Source organism: Hypomesus nipponensis, chromosome 25, assembly GCF_054491055.1.
Source record: "Hypomesus nipponensis isolate SF chromosome 25, ASM5449105v1, whole genome shotgun sequence".
Lineage (NCBI taxonomy): Eukaryota > Metazoa > Chordata > Actinopteri > Osmeriformes > Osmeridae > Hypomesus > Hypomesus nipponensis.
This window is the reverse complement of record NC_140385.1, coordinates 9,098,136-9,116,917: the sequence shown is the minus strand read 5'-3', so window position 1 is coordinate 9,116,917 and position 18,782 is coordinate 9,098,136. Positions and strand designations below refer to the sequence as shown.

General features: G+C 51.7%; 1 protein-coding gene across 4 annotated transcripts in view; it reads right to left on the bottom strand.

The window, feature by feature from the left end:
- Window positions 1–18,782, bottom strand: part of adgra3 (adhesion G protein-coupled receptor A3) — a 114,433-nt gene that overhangs the window by 2,139 nt on the left and 93,512 nt on the right. For 3 of the 4 annotated variants that reach the window (XM_084691314.1, XM_084691316.1, XM_084691315.1), the window contains 17 exons: window positions 15,717–15,788; window positions 10,320–10,391; window positions 8,144–8,215; window positions 7,560–7,631; window positions 6,948–7,108; window positions 6,021–6,234; window positions 5,746–5,910; window positions 5,385–5,586; window positions 4,458–4,607; window positions 3,667–3,828; window positions 3,302–3,505; window positions 2,786–2,993; window positions 2,354–2,562; window positions 2,029–2,153; window positions 1,760–1,883; window positions 1,138–1,283; window positions 746–841 (listed from right to left, as the gene is read on the bottom strand). In XM_084691314.1, coding sequence (XP_084547440.1) covers window positions 746–841; window positions 1,138–1,283; window positions 1,760–1,883; window positions 2,029–2,153; window positions 2,354–2,562; window positions 2,786–2,993; window positions 3,302–3,505; window positions 3,667–3,828; window positions 4,458–4,607; window positions 5,385–5,586; window positions 5,746–5,910; window positions 6,021–6,234; window positions 6,948–7,108; window positions 7,560–7,631; window positions 8,144–8,215; window positions 10,320–10,391; window positions 15,717–15,788 — 2,454 coding nt within the window. Of the gene's footprint in view, window positions 1–745; window positions 842–1,137; window positions 1,284–1,759; window positions 1,884–2,028; window positions 2,154–2,353; window positions 2,563–2,785; window positions 2,994–3,301; window positions 3,506–3,666; window positions 3,829–4,457; window positions 4,608–5,384; window positions 5,587–5,745; window positions 5,911–6,020; window positions 6,235–6,947; window positions 7,109–7,559; window positions 7,632–7,777; window positions 7,908–8,143; window positions 8,216–10,319; window positions 10,392–15,716; window positions 15,789–18,782 lie in introns of those variants that run through there. The other variant, XM_084691317.1, reaches the window with a different exon arrangement.

The window sequence follows — 18,782 nt, the reverse complement described above, 5'->3', positions numbered from 1 at the left end:
GTGGACACGTCACCAAAATATAGCTGTGTTCAACTTTTCAGCTTGCTACTCTCAGAGTATGTGTTCCGTAACATTTGGCAAAGAGGGCTTTGATTTGTCTCGGTAGCTGGAGATTAATTAAACTCCAAAGACTTTGCGCAGATACAGGTCCAGATTTCTAAATGACTCAGAGGCTGTTACACAAGCCAAACAGCTGCCGCCATGGAGACAGACAGAGATGAGTATGGAAGAGACAGAGAGAGGGAGAGAGAGAGAGGAAGTGAAAGAGAGACAGAGAGAGACAAAAACAGAGACAGAGAAATGGAGAGAAGGGGCGAGGGAGATAGAGAGAAACAGGAAGAGAGAGGCAAGAGAGAGACAGGAAAATACCAGAGACACATACAGAAAGTGGGAGATAGACAGGGAGGGGACAGAGAGGGAGACAGAGAGGGAGACAGAGAGTGAAGCACACTCTGTTCGCGCAGTACTATAAATAGGGTTCCATAATCAAAACTCAGAATTTCACAGGGGCTTTACCTACCCCCGCAAATGATCCATTATTTACTAAGTCAACACAAGCTAGTATAACTAAATGCATTTCTCCTGAGGTAAGGGATGCATTTTTGTATTTCAGTTTAGATAAAAGCACCTTTTCAATGTACACTTGTAAATGTAGGAACTTAAGAAGGGAGTTTAAGTCTTAAAAAGGAACAAGACTACAAGACCCACAGTTCAGACACCAGGACCAAAAGCCTGGACTACTTACTATGGCGCGTTGGTCCGGCTGCCGTAGTTCTTAATGTTGGCCGCAGCTGTGATGCCACAGACAATGATAGGTATCCCTCCGCCAATCAAGTAGAACCTGTTAGAAGAGGTATCCAAAGAATCAGTCACCTCTACACTGACCCCCGGTGGTGGAAGTTCAGCATAGCATGTTCATCCACACTGAAGTCACTGCTATGCACTTCGAAGGCCAAAAAGTGAGTGACATGAAACACAACACAATTTAGCTAGTTAAGCGAGTTAAGCTTCATCTCAATGGAATGAACAGGCACACTGTTTCCCATTTCATCTCATGCATTGATGCAGCCGTCTCATCGGGCAGGCTGTCGACACCACTGCATTGTGGGAGACTGGGTTTTCCAGCGCTTTGTTTACCTCAGCATGGGGCGGGGCGGGGGCGGGGGCTCGTCCAGCTCCTCGTAGCGCTTAGCCTTGCGGGTCACCTGCTTGTAAATGTTGCGGGCGGTGACGCCCACCCACAGGGCGGTGGCCAGGGTGGAGTAGTGAAGCACGATGCCAACCTGGAGGACAAGAGACAGAGAGAGACAGAGAGACAGAGAGAGAGAGAGGTTATGTTCTTGTACATGGTGTTCTTCTCTGTCCAGTCACCATGCTGGATGACTGGTAGCCCCATGTTCGTAACGGAAATACTCTCTCATCCGAGTCCATCCTCTCTGAGGCGGTTGTTATAAAAAAGGCCGTCTGTTTCCTCTGAGGGCGTGTGTTCCATTCCGGTTCCTCCGTGTGGGGAACGGTGGATGCCTGAAACGAGCAGCAGCAGCAGCTGGAGCGGCCTGCTGTGGGAGCCAGGGCTGCTGGAGCTCCACCACGGCCTGGCCGCCTGTGAGCCGGGGAGCGCTGCCAGGCAGGCTGGAGGGGGCGGGGGTGTGGGGGGGCATTAGAGCGCCCTGGCTCGATGGAGTTAGATGGGGAGGGGGTGTGGAGGGTCCAGGGGGAGGTGAGGAGGGTCCGGAGGAGGGAGGGGAGGGTTACTCACCGCCTGGCACACGCTGGGGTAGCGAGTCTGGTTGATGCCGCCGGCGAACACGCCGCAGGTCAGGAAGAGGTGCAGGCAGAGGTTGACCAGCATGTGCCAGCATTTGCGGCTCACACGCACCGACCTGAGGGGAGGGGGGGCAGAATATACACGGGGTGATCACCATGGAGACCACCGCTGCTTTCAGCCGAGCCCGCTGTCTGTCTCAAGTATACTTGGCGGCCGCCTCGGGCTGGAGGACTGTGCTGGGTGAAGGCGGGAGGAGCTACCTGTGGTGGTAGATGTAGCTGACCATGATGGCCAGCAGGCACAGGAGCAGGACGGAGGAGGAGGCGTAGATGACCGGGTGGAGGGGCTGGATGCTGGGGGTGAAATACTCCACGCCACTCAGGTCCTGTCGGGGGGCGGGCAAACACACACGGACGCAGCGCCGGGTCACACACAGGCTGTGCATGAGACCGAAAGAAGCTGAACATAAAGGCTAAATCACATTGGAATGTGACTTCTGAATCGGATAGGCGGACGGAACCGTGCCACCTATGGGAGGGGTGTGTGTGTGTCTGTGCCTGTGTGTCAGGGGGGGGTAGCACTCACCATGAGAAGGCCGTAGTTGCCCAGAGCGTCACACGACATGCTGGTGTAGTTGTCGTGGTGGGCCAGGATGCGACAGCCCTGTGTCTGCCAGCCGCCCTGCCCTCCCAGCAGGCTGGCGTTCCAGCAGGCTGCCACGGCGTCCGAGCCCCGCGCCAGCCGCCGCAGGGTGACGTTGACCAGGCTCTGGAGGCCACGCAGCGGTACACCCTCTGACCAGGGGAAGGAGGGAGGGAGAGAGAGACCGAGAGAGACAGACAGAGAGTGATAGTGAGAGAGAGTGAGAGAGATTAGAACAAACTGACCTATCACAAACTCCCGTTTCCGCAGAACGGAAATCGTGACTGTGTTGTGGTGGTTTTTGGAACAGGATCCTGGGCAGTAATGCGTGACATAACACCCCGTTGTCATGGGTAGAGGGGGGGGGGGACTGACCTATCTGGGCCAAGAGCACAGGGGTGACCACGCCCCTCCTCTTCCCCCCATCACCCAGCAGGGTGGAGTTGCCCGTGGAGGGGAAGAAGCGTGCGTTCCGGAAGGCCAGCAGGTGGAGCTTGTAGACGGAGTCGTCGGGCTGGCCCGGGGCCGACAGCTGGGAGAACAGGGAGGGGGGCAGATGGAGCGACGCCTCCACCACCGTGTTCTGGAGAGGGGAACGACAAGAGAGGCATGGGTGGGGAGGTGAAGAGGAGGGGTGAGGAGAGAGGAGACACAGAGAGAGGAAGACGGAGACAGAAAGATAGAGACAGAAAGAGAGGAACAGAAAGAGAGACAGAAAGTGAGAAAGAGAAACAGAAAGAGAGAGAAAAAGACAGAGACAGAGAGACAGAGAGAGAGAGAGAAAGTGAGACACAGAAAGAGAGAGACAGAAAGTGTGACACAGAAAGAGAGAGACAGAAAGTGTGACACAGAAAGAGAGAGAGACAGAGAGACAGAAAGAGAGAGACGTACCTTGAGCACCAGGCTGGACAGGGTGCTGGTAACGTTGCACTTGAAGCTGAGCTGGCGGTCGGAGCCGGGGTCCAGGTCGATGCGGGGGCCCAGGTCTCGCAGGGCCGTGCGCTCCGGGTTGGGCCTCTGGAACACCGTGCAGGTCATGCCGTTGAAGCTGCTCGCCTTGATCGCGTGGGCCTCCAGCGCTATGTTGTGGGAGTTCTGGGACAAGCCGCATTAACAAGACAAGCGCCGGAGGTCAAGTCGTTACTGGAATGTGTTTGCCAGCGGGTGCAGAAAGATCTATATCCACTTTGTGGAAAAGTGACTTTGCATCAGTCTCCTGGCTCTGGACACGTGTGTGTGTGTGTGTGTGTACTCACGAGGGAGAAGGCCTGGGCCCCGTTGGCCAGGCGGTGCACAGCGATCCTCTGCAGACACTGGATGATGCGGGAGCAGGCGCTGGCCTCTCTCTGGGCCATCCACAGCACCTGCTCATCAGCCAGCATCAGGTTACTGGAGATGCTCACCATCACCTCTCCTAACTGGGGAGGGGAACAGCGTCAGGGAACCGCAGGTGTTCCTCGTCACGTCACTCTAACATCGTCAGGTTACTGGAGACCCGTTGCTGCCATGCAGCTGTGTATCTGCCCCCCCCCCTCCGCCCCCACCTCCAGCCTCCCTGTCAACACCCCGACGTCCTGTGTCCAGGCAGGGTGCTGAGAGAGGGTGCTGCTGAGGCCAGGTGGGCCTCTGAAAGCCTCTCCCCATGGACACCCAGCGGAGGGGGGAGGAGGGGGGGGAGGACAGCAACCTGATCTGTTCTGAGTCAGATGGAGAGATCTGTAACCCACTCACTCACTCCCCCCCCCCCACCCCCACCAGGCTGATGTAATCCCTCCTTCCAGATCAGATCTCATGCACTCTCATTCCCGTTCCTCCAGGGAGCTATAGGACAAGGCTGCTTTGTCCGTCCAGCTCGAGAGGGGAGGGAGGGGAGGAATCTACTAATGTATAGTCATGCCTGTATGCATGTGGTGTAGCCTTATCTAAACTCGCACAGGGTTGGCGCGCACACTCCCGCGGGCTTTCGGCGCGGAAAAACACAAAGGCCCACATTCAGACGCGCCTGTGTGGCCGTGGCCCCTCGGGGGTTAGGACGGCGTTCACTCACGTCTTTGAACTTCTCTGCAAACTTGCCGAACTTCTCGATCATCTCGGCCACGAAGATGACGTCCATCTTGTCGGAGAAGTTGGCGGCCTCCACGGTGTAGACGAGCAGCTGGCGAGCCGTGGTCACGGCATTGGTCAGGTTCAGAGGCATCTGGAAGAGGAGGGGGGGAGGAAGAGGAGGAGGAGGAGGGGGGAGGAAGAGGAGGAGGAGGAGGGAGGAGAGATGGAGACAGAGATAGAGAGGTAGAAGGTAGAAAGAGAGAGAGAGGCCAGGGATTAAGAGATGGAGGTGATATGGTTCTGTCAACGTAGCAGGGGTTTGTATCTGGCAAAGCATCTGCTATCTAGGTGACTAATGATGACAGTCTCTGAAGTATAAAAGAATCTCAGAGTGCCAGGACTTCCAATAACACAGGAAGACAGAGGAAACAAAGGACGGAATGAAAAATGAAAAAGCGACCCAGTTGGCAGCAAGTGAAAAGAACAAAAGTGGAACGCGACAGTCGGGTGGAGAGAGAGGAAGTGGGGATCCTATAGAGAGACAGAGAAAGAGAGACAGAGAGAGACAGAGGGAGAGAGAGGAAGTGGGGATCCTATAGAGAGACAGAGAAAGAGAGACAGAGAGAGACAGAGGGAGAGAGAGACAGACAGACAGACAGAGAGCGAGAGAGAGAGAGAGAGAGAGAGAGGGAGAAAGAGAGAGAGAGAGGGAGGGAGAAAGAGAGAGAGATGGGTGGGTGGGTGGGTACTCAAAGAGGCGAACCGAGATGGAGACGGGGCGGGAGGGCGGGCGGGCGAGCAGGTAATGACACCATAACCGACACAAAGACAGGGGTGTTATATTCTGAACCGGGGTGGGACTAGCTTGGAAGCCCTCCGGAAGGCAACCTGACTCTCCAGATCTGGAGCGGCGCCCCCCCTCCGCTACCTGGTTGATGATGTAGAGAACCCGCGTGACGTCTTTCTGGTACTGGCAGCGAGAGTAGTCCTCCTCCGCCCATACGCCGCCGCGGTCGCAGCGACGCCACGCGCGCCTCTCGTCGCCGGCGCTGCCGGAGTAGATGCCGGCGCCGGACGCCAGCCTGTTGCAGGGCAGGAGGGCTGTGATGCCGGCCAGGGTGCGAGGCCACCTGCGTACGGACACGGGGCGAAATACAGTCTCATTGCAGCTCCAATGGAACAATAACAATCTCGAGCGAGACGGTTCATATTCGACCACTAGAGGGAGCCAGAGAGCTAGTGTTCCACAAACTGGCACCCGCCCCCTCCAGGACGTTGGCGGTGCTGACCTGAACTCCCCCTTGTTGTTGGACACCCGGTCTGGTGGGCAGTACTTGGCGGAACTCTCCAGAACCACGATGTGAACGGTCCGCGTGGTGTTCCCCCGGCTGGTCCGCACGCGACACTCCCAGTTCCCGGTAGAACCGGGCTGGATGTTGGAGATGGTGAGAGCGCTGCGAAAACAGACGGAGAGGAGTGAGAGATTGAAACAAAATAAAACAATAGAAGACAAACGCCACCGTCTAAGACCTAGGGGGGGAGGAGCTTAAGTGAGCTAGTCTACCTGGCGATGAGCGAGCAGTTCTGGACCATGCTCTTCTCGATGACGATGCCCTGGGCGGCGTCGGGCTCCACCATGCGCCCGTCCTGGTACCACAGCACCTGCATGTCCTCCGCCACAAAGGAGGCCTGGCACTGGAACGGCAGGCTGTCGCCCTGGAACACGACCTGCCGCTGAGACGGCGTCAGCTGGAAGGAGGGCAGCTCCAGAGGGGCGTCTGTGGATGCAGGAGTAGGGAGGGAGGGCATTGTGGGATTTGTAGTTTTTGTGTCTCACAGTTTGAGGGGCTGACCCTTGTAGGGATTCAAATGCTTCTAGATGTTTCTGTGTGTGTGTGTATCACCTCCTTTGGTTGAGTCCCTTCAGGGAAAGGTGAGTCAGAGGACTAACGCACTCAAATAAAGAACTGTGTTCACAAATCGATGTCGCTCATTGGTTGGCTGTGGTCGGTTGTGTTTTTGCTGCCTTTGGCACGCTGGCAGCACGGCAGATGTCAAACAGGAGAGAGGGCCTGTGCGGGGCTGTGCGCTCACTCAGGTCATGTGACTGCTCCTTCTACGAGCCGGAGATTTCATAACCCGCAATATAGTGCCAAACTGATAAGACTGGAGCTAGTTCAAACACAGGCAGCCGTACCCAGCTGTGATCACCTGCCAAACCTGTACTGGGATGCACTGTGCGCTGGATCTCTGCGTCAAAGAATGTGCTGTGCTACACGACAGTGTGTCAAAGGCTGTCAATGTGTGGCTGTGTGGATGTGTGTGCGTGCGAGTCTGCGTGTGGGTGCGTGCGTGCACAATACAAAGGTCTGGTGAGGCTTGCTCAAAGCAACAAGTTGAAAGGTGGTATATGCAAAACAACAGAACAGATGTCTCTGTGTGTGTGTGTGTCTCTGTGTGTGTGCATGTGTGTGTGCGTGTGCGTCCGTACCGCAGGTGAGGAGCTCAGGCGAGATGGCGGTGATGAGCTGACCCTGCAGGGAGCGCGGGTAGGAGCACCTGGTGTCCTTCACCTGCACGCTGGTGTCCTTCATCCAACGCAGCAGCCACAGCAGGTTACAGTCACACAGCAGGTAGGGGGTCTGGAACTCCCTGAGCACAGGCCCCCAACACAGGGAGGGAGGGAAGGAAGGAAGGAAGGAAGGGAGGGAGGGAGGGAGGGAGGGAGGGAGGGAGGGAGGGAGGGAGGGAGGGAGGGAGGGAGGGAGGGAGGGAGGGAGGGAGGGAGGGAGGGAGGGAGGGAGGGAGGGAGGGAGGGAGGGAGGGAGGGAGGGAGGGAGGGACAGAATGTCAGAAAGAGAGAGGTAAGGAACTGATAGAAGCCCCATCATAACCAGTATCCAATTACGCTCTGCTGATAACCATCTCAACAGGTATCCAACTGAACCTTTGATCCAGTTAGCTCTCAGAGTTGATATCAAGGTATGAAATATGGAGTCGAGCATTGCAGAACTCCCTCCCTAGATACACAGCCCCCAATATCAGAGAGGGGCAGATGTCTTAGCCCTTATTACTGATTGTTTATATACCCATCTGTACTCACAGTGTCTTGAGAGAGACCAGGCTGTTAAAGGTACCCTGGGCCAGGGAGGAGAATATATTTCCTGAAAGGTTTCTGGAGGGAAAATAGACCAACATTTCAAATTAGGTTTATTCATTTCCCCCCTTGATGAATACAGGTCCCGACTTATCAAGCCAGAAAAGAACACAGGCCTCTATTGTCAACTCTACAGAGACATCTAGCTATTTATCAATCCTCACCTCCTTGTCAGGAGAAGGGACACACACTAATGGGTCCAGCTGTTGCATCCAAACCCCTGAGGGGGGATCATGGGTAATATGCTAATCTCCCTGCACCTGCCGCTGTCTTCCGCTGTTCTGAGAAGGGCAACTGTTCACATACGTGTGTGTGTGTTTATGTTCTTATCAAGGACACTATGGTTTCTTCAACTGACAATCCCTTTATACATTGAAACTACGCCATGTGTACCACTTCTAAACTATCAATGGGATGGATAACTAAGACATCTAACGTTTACAACTAAAGGAATAGCGAGCGACAAATACAGTTCAATAATTGTGCCTTGTCCCTCCAACTTGGTATCAAGAGAGAGCCATGTGACTTACAGACGGACGAGGCTCGTGAGCCCCTTGAAGATGTCGACGTTGAGGCAGCCAATGAGGTTTTTGGACAGGTCTCTGTGGGAAACATTGAAGAGGTGCTCGGGTTCATTTCTGACTGCTGTTGACACTGATAGCATGTCACACCCATACCCTTGCAAGTAAACCCCAACGCAGACATCCTATCCACTATCAGGAAATGAACAGCATTTCAAAGCGTTTTCCAAACCTGTAATGTGCTGACTAAGCTTGCCAAACACGGAGGAGACATCCACGAGATTGAGATAGACAAGTTTGGGCAAGCTGCGGAAAATGTCTGTTTTACAATTTTTCAGTCAGAGGCGGAGGGTTGGTGGGGATGATATCTATGTTTCCCCCTCAGGGTTCTGGAGTAACATCTGAGGGGTGATTCGTTTCCTCAGATTCATGTCAAACACGTCCAACGCTCGTGTTTCTCTCCACACCAGTACCTGACACCGTGTCTCTGGAAACCCTGGAGCGCTGGGAGCAGGGCTGGCCGGGCCCTGGGCAGAGAGACCAGGGCTGGGGGGAGGACGTGAGGCTGGGTGGAGGACGTGAGGCTGGGTGGAGGACGTGAGGCTGGGTGAGTGTGTGTGTGGCAGGCTACTTAGTAAGGGGGTTAGAGGTGAGAGGCCTCCCTCCCTCGCTGTCTCCCCCCTCCCCCACCAGACACCATGTGACAGCTCTCATGACAGGGCCCACACCGCTCTGCCTTAAAAGACCTCCAACAATGCACGGCTGCATGGTCACTCGCAAGCCTGCAGAGCAAAACAGCTCGACTTTTCAGCACCGAGGTCCCGATCTCTACCTGTGTTACACGGGTCAATCCTACACCGGACTGCCTTTCTCCATGTCCCACTCACAGCCTCCTGGTTAAAGTAGGACGCTTCACGAGCGCCCACTGAATGGCTGCTCTGAAATGAATCAAAGTCTGATTTGATGCCTTTGCTGCTGAAAGGAGGACAAATTCCGCACCAACTGTCGGGTTTTAGTCAGGAGACACTGGTGCAGTGTCAGAGAGTCAGAGAGACACAGACGAGACAGACGGAGAGGTATGGAGAGAGAAGAGACGAGACAGAGAAGCAGAGACGGAGTCATCGTGCCCCCCCTCCTCACCACCAGTGGTGTCGGCAGCAACAGCTGAGGGCAGAGCCAGCTAGGCTGGAGACACATGCCAACAGTCAGCACATGCCTAATGTTTACACCCAGTTAGGATGGCTCCAAACTTTCCACCCCCTGTCTGTCAGCCACCTCTCTTTCAAACACATAAATTATGCTGAGCACCTGTTTTTCTTTATGAATGAATGAATGAATGAAGATGGGTTTACTTTACAACTTTATGAAGATGAAAAGAGAGACAGACCCATTTCAATGCAAGTCCATATCAGATTACTGCAAGAGCACTATTCAAGTAGTATGAGAGTACGATATGAGTACTGCCAGAGCACAAGGAGGCATCTTGGAGGAGCATGGGGAGGAGGAGTCCTGTGGTAACAGCAGCAGCAGTGCTGGCTTGTGTGAGCTGCAGAGATCAGGCCAGGAAGCTGACAGGCTCTCTGCCTCACTCACTCTCCCTCCCAGCAGCCACACACTAAGTTTATGTTGGCAGAGATCAAGCGGGATTGGATGATTCCCTCGTTCTTACACACACACACGCGCGCACACACACACACACACACACACATCCGTTCCCATCCCCCTTCCCCTTGCGTGTGTGAAAGTGGATAGGGCCTGGTGCATTCTGGAGTGGTCCCTGGCCCGGAGCCCGGGCCCTCATCACTGCAGAGTTCACACCCTGCTTTCGAGGCCTCCCTTATGGAGCCCTATACCTCCCCACTCTCAACACAGGCCTGGCTACACGCACGACTGCACGGCTCGTCTCTCCGTGTGAACGCGTGAAGTAAGTGAACCTCTGGAAACCATCAGTGCACAGAAGTGGACGGTACTTCAACGCAGCTCAAGACCTACATGGATCACAGGCTAAGCGACTACGCACGGATCCGAGTCTGACAAACACTATGAATAGCACAGCATATAGCACAGTATATCTGGTATGGTATCATATCACTGGGTGTATCCGTAGTGGAATGTGTTTATTTCATGTAGCACACGCTTTTATCCAAAGTGATATACAGGAAGGGGGGGGGGGGTTCAAACTCACAGCCTCTTGAGCGACAGCAGTCCCAGGAAGGCCCCCGGTTCGATACGGCTGATGATGTTGTTCCGCATATCCCTGTGAAAGCAGACAGGAAACGCCGTTCAGACTCCACAGAACACATGGCACAGTGACAGAATGGAATGCAGGAAATCTCAAGCTTAATGGCATTATTAAATAAACGCACATCCAGTAATCATTCACCAAACCATGGCGGGCCTGTGAATATGACATCGTGTTTGAAGCATTTTTCCGCATTCGCCGTGCCGACTAATGAAGAAACACTCATCAGTGGAAGGGTTAGTTTCATTTGGGGAAGTGTTATGTTGTTGTGACGAGGCGAAGCGAGCACTGGGGCCGCCTCCTGAGACCACAGTGAGGCGGATATTTGAAACCATCCTTCTCCTGACCCCGCCGACCCCTGATGCTGCGCTCGGTCGTCACACACAGTAAAGCTGTCCACGTTAAGGCACCTCCCCTGGGACTCTCAATCACACATCCCCGGGCCGGGCACCAGGCCCCCCATCAATCATGACTAGGTGACCCCCCACCATGACAGCAGGGGCCACGGACACACACACACACGCACACACACCTTTCCTTGTTCAAAGGCTGTGGTGGTGGGATACCTGGGGCGCTCACCTGCGCCGACACAGCAGTAGTTCCTCGCTAACCCCCTGAGCAGAGAGGCTCAGCGCTCAGCACCTGAGGCCACACAAAGGCCTCCGGGGTAAGTGGGACTGTGACGTTTGATGTGGACGAAATGATATGTAAAAGGGGGAGGAGGGGGGGGGGAGTACAGAGGGATCAGAGAGGAGAGTTGGGAAAAACAATCCCTCGCCACGCCTTTTGATGTGGGCACGAGGAGCTGCCTTGGCCACAGCCGAGTGTTGAGTGAAAAATGGAGGAGGAGAAAGGAAGTTCTGAAATGAGAGGGTTAGAGAGGCTGGAGGTCCCCTCCCCCGACCACCACAGAGAAGGCTGGGGGGGGGGGGGGGGTGAAGCGAAGTCACCTCTAAGAAGCTTAACAGACAGTTTGACCAGGAGTGTCTTGAAATTCGGCTCCTCGTGACAACAACTGTCAGAATGTGGGTGATGTTGATGGCAGACGTCTTCTGGGAACACATCCCAGGTCCTAGCAGATTCCTAGATTCCTACAGGTCCACACTGGAACTGTTCCTTCGCAGTTTTAAGGAGGGCAGGCTGGCGCCTACCAAAGAGAGATTCTACTCATATTTCTCATCCTTGAACTGGCCGTATGGTTCAGTGCCAGGCCGGGCATGGCTGGTGCCAGCCCGATGATGAGTGTCATAACAACAGTGGGGTCTGCAGCATACAAGCTCAGCCGAAGCAAATCTTACCGACTCCTCCTATTGAAGTCTTGAAAAAATACTTTTTTTTTTTGGGACACTGGTTAAAGCCGGAACAGTCCGGAAATTGTTTGAGTTTCAAGCTGTGGTTGAGAAAGTGTTCTTCCTCAGCCAACTGTTTGCTTTATGAGGGTACTTCTGTAAGATACGGAAGGACAAAACAAAACGCTCTTTGTTTGGCGTCTCATGCCTACTTCCTGCTGTCTATCTGGGGCTCCGCTGGAGAGAACTCTGTATGCGGTTGACATAGGGGCCCTCATACATGACTGAACAACCCTGTGTAAAGGGGAGCACGCGAGGGGCTGCAATACATTCCTTTAAACAACCATATATTCCTATTTAGGCTTCATAAGAGGCAATTATTTAAATGATGTGTTTTCAGAGTTGGCATCTGTTGCTGAATATACTGGGAGAGGTAACATTGAAACTAGACCATACTCAACCCTCCCTGAGGGTTCCAAATCTGTCAACCGCAAATGACCTGGCACCCTCCAACCTGCTTCAGCAGCAACACGACAGACCTGCTAGTCACGCTACAATGGAAGTGACTGGATAATGAAGTCTGCATTCATGTACCTTGGGGAGTGCTTTAGAATGTTCTGGAACTTTCCTGGGGCCCATGCAAATAGGACGTTTGAACGATTGGGTCAAAGCGTACCCTCGTCACAGGAAAGAGGTGCGCTTCCTTGGCTCGAGGCGATCTTCAAAGTTCCGGAAGACTCTGGCGAACGCACCGGTCTTTTAAGTGTGGAAGTGGAGCGGGTGATGAATCTCCTTCATTTCCACCTGGCACAGACCACGATGACTACAACTAGTACTTCTCACAAAATGCTAATCGTTCCAGGCCTGGCACAAAGATGTCGTTTTTCCACCCCGGGTGAAATAAGCCTCCTTGCAATCATTTAAAAAAACTCTGCATCAAACCACAAGACAGAGAGTGGGTTTCAAACTCTACTTTAGCCAGACCAAAAAATGCACTACACCAACTGTGGTACTGGAGATCTAAGCGTTTTGACAGTAAACATGGGATTCCAGTTCTGGGACTCAAACAAGAATGGACAGCAGTGCCACAGAGTCCATGGTTGTGCTCCATCAAAGCTGCTCCAAATCTCACACAGAACAAGCTCATTACCCTCTCCATCTGTAATAACAATCGCGGCCGCCACAGTCTTAGACCTCAGGTTGAGGGGAGGACTAGCATGTGACGGGGGGGCCTCTCCAGCATCTTTCACACGACAAGGAGGCGGAGGGCGTTAATGGAGATGGGGGGGGCCTCATTTCCATGCCTAGACGCCTTTGGCCCCGACAGACCGCAGTGGCCTCCACAGTGACACTGCGATTTCACGGCGAGAGTTGAACTGAGCTAATCAGTTTCTGCCAGCTTGCCAATCACGAGAAGCCGCTCTCCCACGGCACACTGTCGCTCACACACTTTCTAAAAAGAAGGAAGGGTAACAGACAAAAAGAGAGAGAAACAGAGAGAAAAAGCGAGAGAGGGAGCAGAAGAGAGAGAGAGACAGACAGGGAGGAAGTGGAGGGAGAGAAGGCAGGAGGGGAGGGATGTGGAGGAAAGAAAGAAAAAAAAGAAAAGAAATTACACTCCAGTCCAGCGTGCAGCCAGGGCTGTGTTGTGTGTGTATGCATGTGTGTGTGTGTGTGTGTGTGTGAATCACAGTCGACACCTCTGGCCTTGGCTGAGCTTCATTACAATGACAAAGCAGCGCGCCCCCGCGGAGGGCGGGGAGGTAATCACAATGGGAGCTTCTCGCCGAGGTAAACATGCCACTGGCTATGCACTTCCAGAGAGAGGCGACTCCTTCATAGCCAATCAGACTGGCCGCTTGCAGACGGAGGGGAGAAGTGGAGCCCTTGGGGGCTCCTCTGTGTGGGAGGATCAAAGCTGTTTACTCGCCCATCCACAGAAGGAGCCTTCAGTTCATCTTAAAGACCTGGAATCTGAAATTCTAACATCTGACTCCATTTTGGAGAAGAGCCAGGGAGTGAAACCCTTAAACGGTCTGGGATGTGGACGTGTTGTGTGTTGCAGGGGTCAGCACGAGGACAGTCCGGACAATTAGACGGAGCCCATTTCGGCGTGTCTGCCTAAAGACGTTCACATCCCTGCAATGGTTTGCAACTTTACCTGCACAAGGAAACCTTGCCATAGTTGTACTGTTACCCTATTTGTATTTTAGCATTTTTATATTGTATATTATAGCTATTTTATTTCATTCTAAATGTTTTACATACTTTAGTCCATTAGTATTAGTTAGACTTTGTACCTTTAGTATAGTTAGACTTGTACACCACTTATTTAAGATTCTTAATGTTGAATGTATGCACATTCCTGCCAAAGTAAATTCATTGTCTGTGCGAACTTTCAACTTTTCTGATTCTGATGTTGAGTTCAGTGAGCATGCATAACAAATGTATTAAACATTTCCGTACACTTTTCAGAAGTGAACTGGTAAATTCCTACACTTGCAATGACATTTCATAACAAAACAATTGTTTTGGTTCAATGTGTCACGTTGGGATTGTGTCTTTTCATTAGCATTAAATAAAAAATACATTTGCATCATTATTTATTCACGAGGTGGAAGGGGGATGGTGGGAGGGTTATGCAAAACAGAGGGAAATTGTGAGGATGGTGCTCACACTGGAACTAACACACTCAGAAAGTGAGTCTGAGTGGACTGCCCTGACACAACACAAAACCTCCACTGGGATGGAACATTAGCAGCATTGGTTTGGTCCGGTCACCTTCCACAACTCCACTCCAGTTTCCCCAACTCAAACCAGATGCCCAACTGGGTGCCCCCACAGCCCATATATTCCCCCCATGCACCCCTGGATCTTCTCACCAAGACTTGGAAAAATGACATGGAAAGTATGCCCTTCTGAATTCCTCCCCTATGCAGTCATGTGTTATTGTAGCCTTGGATAAAAGCTGGGCTCGTACTGGTCTGGTTATTTTATCTGCATGAAGCCATTCTGGAGCGATAAATCAGCCGTGATGCATGCACTCGGGGCCCAGCAGTGTTTTGTTGGGTTCTCCAGGGGGGAACGGGGACCGCGGTGTCCCTCCAGCCCCTCACAGCCACTGCAACTGGAAGCAGCCTGATCGCTCTGTGGAGCCATCAGGAGAGTTCAATATTGACAGAGTGGAGAGCACACCAGCTCGTGTCTTGGCTGTATTTTGCGAGCGTGAGAGAGCGATAGTGAGACAGACAAAAAACAGAGAGAGACCGAAATGGAGAGAGAGAGAGAGGCGTTTCAGCTCACCCTGTCAACACCTTTATTCTTCTCCCCTATTTTACAGGGTCCCATTTCTATTTCTCATGTCAAGTTGAGTGGTTTTTGACTGGATCAACAACAAAAAAACGAGTTGACAGACTTGGTTGTGACTCCACAGTACAGCATGGCCTGTAGGCCTGATGCAGAGACGGTAATGGGGTCAGTCCACCACTCACAGATACTACGGAGTGTAAACTGCTCTGTACGGAAGTCCTCAGAATTGTGGGGGGGGGGGGGAGAGAGAGAGCATCTCCCTGTCTGGCAACAGTCAGCCCCAAGGCCGACAGCTCTATAATGAGCCCTTCTCCAGTGCCTTTCCCCCCCAACTGGTATTCTTATCCCAGGGTAAGTGCTGGATGCCTCCAGTCCTCCATGACCTAGATGTTCCACTGGCGTCAAGCCAACATACATTTTTACCAGGCCCTGATCCCGGATGCACAGGCCATTGCTGTATTCTTTGCAGGAGTATCAAAGGTAGACTGCATTATTTCAACACAAGCTGACCGAACATGAACTCATAGCAAGATCAGGAAGGCTCAGTTGCAGCTTTGGCTCCACGTAAACAAGAGTTACGTTAATGGAGATGAGTAGTTCTGCATGTGAATGTAGACAGAGCAGGAGGGAACATGACTGGGACAGAGAGGGAGATAACATCAATGATATACTGCGGATGACGTGCATTTCTCAGCTTCTCATGCTCGGTCTGTGAAACGTCAATCTGGGGAACGCTACTCACAGTCTCTCCAACGTAGACAGTCCGAGGAAGGATCCATTTCTTAATTCTTGAATTTTGTTGTTGCTTAAAATCCTGCAAAGACAATAAGGCATACAAGTTAATATCCATTTGAAGGAGGTCTCCTGCAAAAAAAACAACAGAACTTTTCAGAGATTGCTTCATGGGTCACATATACCACCAGTTTGAAATGTTAGAGAGCAGTTGTAAACAGTCGAGAAAGAATCCAGGCTTATTGCCTGCCTGAAGTTAGTTAGTCATCTAGCCATGCCAGATAAACTGTAGAGCAGTTTGAAATGATTTCCAGGTAGACCAACTCTGTATTTTGTCTTGTTAGGATAATAATCTAACTGCTCCATCCATGGAATGTTCTACACAGACAGGAAGAACGAGAGAGATAAAAAGTTATTTTTCCAGCTATCAGCTATTCTTTTGTGGTACTAAATTGGTAGCATGTGCCTCAACAGGGTACAGCTCATTCAGGTAGCCAAGAGGCAATAGGTTGCATACTTTCCATTAACCTTCATCTGCTTTGATGGTTCAAGGTATGATAATCTGGCCCAAAACGTGGTGATTCACTTTTATATTGTTCTTCCAGAGCCACATGAAGCCATTTGATGTAACATTATATACCCTTGATGACAGACCAAGGTAGTTTGGGTGTCTGGTCTTGAACAATTATGGTTTGTTGACAACTATGAACTCATCCTTTCACAAGAGACAGTACAAGTATGGGATGCTAAGAATGGATAAAGATGAAAGACTGAGTAAAAGCTTTCAAGAAAATTATTTCAGTCCTCCACATGGGGCAAGATGTTTTAAGCCTTGATTGAATTACACCCACCCCCGATCCAACAAAGAAAAGCTTTGTTGAGAGGTTACACTGGCACCAGAAACCACCTTGATAAAATTAGAAAAAGTCAAGTAACATACAAGACAAGTTAACCCTGATAAAACAGTAACCACATGTATCGTGAAGAAAGGCTACATCGAAAGGCTTTCCTCATCTTCTGCCTAGAAACTTGTAAATATTAATGAAAATGATGCCCCCAAGCACTCCTAAAAACAACCACTCCCAAAACCTCATTGCCTTTTTGCCCTCTTCTTTCACAGGTTTAATGCAGTGAGCAGGAGTCACCTCACTGTGCTTCGGCTCAGCTTCTAGAATCTCCCACAAACTTGAGGCCTCTCCCAAAATCCAGAGTAATTAGATAGTGATGTAAACCCCCGAGAGAACAGCGAACTGGCTTGTGGTCGCCATATTTCCTGGCTTGCGGGCTGTGGATGTGGTGGGGTCATACGCTCAGGCAGCACCCACAACCCCCCGGCCATACTGGACTCATTATTGGGTGTTGAGGCCCTCGCTTCATTACAGGGTCGGCCCGCAGAGACTCATGCGATATGTTCTCCTCTCCGCTCCTGAACCCTGGGAGAGAGCACAAACGCTTCCTGTGTTTCCCGGGCTGGCTGGAGCAGGGCTTCTGCGTGTTCAAACTCCAGATGTCCGGGAGATGCTGGGGCAGGAGACTGCAGAGTCCATTACGGCTCTCCACACGTCCTGACGATCTGGGCAGAGACGCTTGGTCCTCACGCTCGGTCAAGCAGATGTCATTATCATGAAGGGGTGACGGTCTGGCCCAGGTTTAGAGATGATGGCTTCATCATCAGGCACTGCTGAAGTCAGGGTGTCCCGCTCTTCTAATGACCCAATCCTGCCTCATTCTTAAGCTTCTATATCACATGGACACCCCTTTTTTTTTATTAAGATGATTTGTTTTCATACATATCACGTCTTGTATGTGTTTATATCTAGCACCCCGGATTCCCTCATACATTTACTGCAAAGATCAGTTTTTCTCAGGACAAGAGAGTTTATCTGCAAATATCCGTGCTGTTTTCATAGTAATCAATGTGATTGTGGATGTAAAATAAAAACAAAACAGTTTGCACGAAACATACAAGCTCATGGGCATGACTCACAATCCGGCTGCGTAAACATGCACTTAACAACCCTGTGACTCTCCGACTGTCAAAACAAATTCTTGTGAGAGGCTTCTCCTGAGAGTCATGAGCTCTTTTCTTCTTGCTCGCCCTGTCTCTCGATACTTTTCTCTCCCTCCTTCCCTCCCTCCCTCCGCCTTCCCTTTCTTCCCCTCCCTACTCCCTCCCTCTCTCCCCCTCTCCTATGACTTCAGGATGACCTCAGCAGCTCCGTGTAGCAGAACAAGGACACGTGGACACACTCTCCCATCCCCAGTGGAGACCACCACTGTCTAACAGCGGGATGTGATGCTGGGTAAAGCAGCCCGGTGTGACTGGACTGCTCATCGCTAACAGCTAGGCTAACAGACTTAGCAGAGTCTCGCCAGTGGGGCCGTAAATCCCAAAGACCTGGTGGACTGTCAGAGGGTGTCTCGGGGATTGTCATCATCTCCACCCTCCGCCCTCAGGATGTCTAGCTTGTTTCCCAGTGTCTCCACAGGCTCTTACACAGACCAGCAGCAGGGAGAGTTCCTCCAGGACGAGAGCCTGGGGAGGGGGTTAGGCCTTATCTAGATGCTGGGATAAGATCCCACTTGAGTCGAAGCCAGAAACAAACTGCAGAGGGATCCACACAAATCTCACATAACAAGCTCTAATGTCAGTGACATAAATCACAAGTGCTGCAAACTGCCGAGGGCTCAGTCATGCCACCGTACTTACCAAAACTTTCTCTACCCATGAAGCATTCTTATCATTCATGAAAATGTACTCAAGTTCTGAGTTCACGTCAATTCCTCTTTTGTGCAAGCTGAAAATCAAACTTATTTTCTTGATAGACCTGGCAGATTGCAAAACCAACACATGTATAGTTTATTTGGAATATCTGTCTAGAAGGGAGGGCACTCCCATCTTGAGTAAAAGCAAGTTGTTGAAAGCTCAGCCTTAGGTTGGAAACACTCTGTAGGGACTTAAAAAGCTAGCTACTACAAAACCCCCTCAAAGGCAGAGTTGGAACAAAAAAAAGAGAAACCAACTGGTGCTCTTTCTTTTTCTCTTTTCCTCTCTCTCTCTCTATCCCCTCTCTCC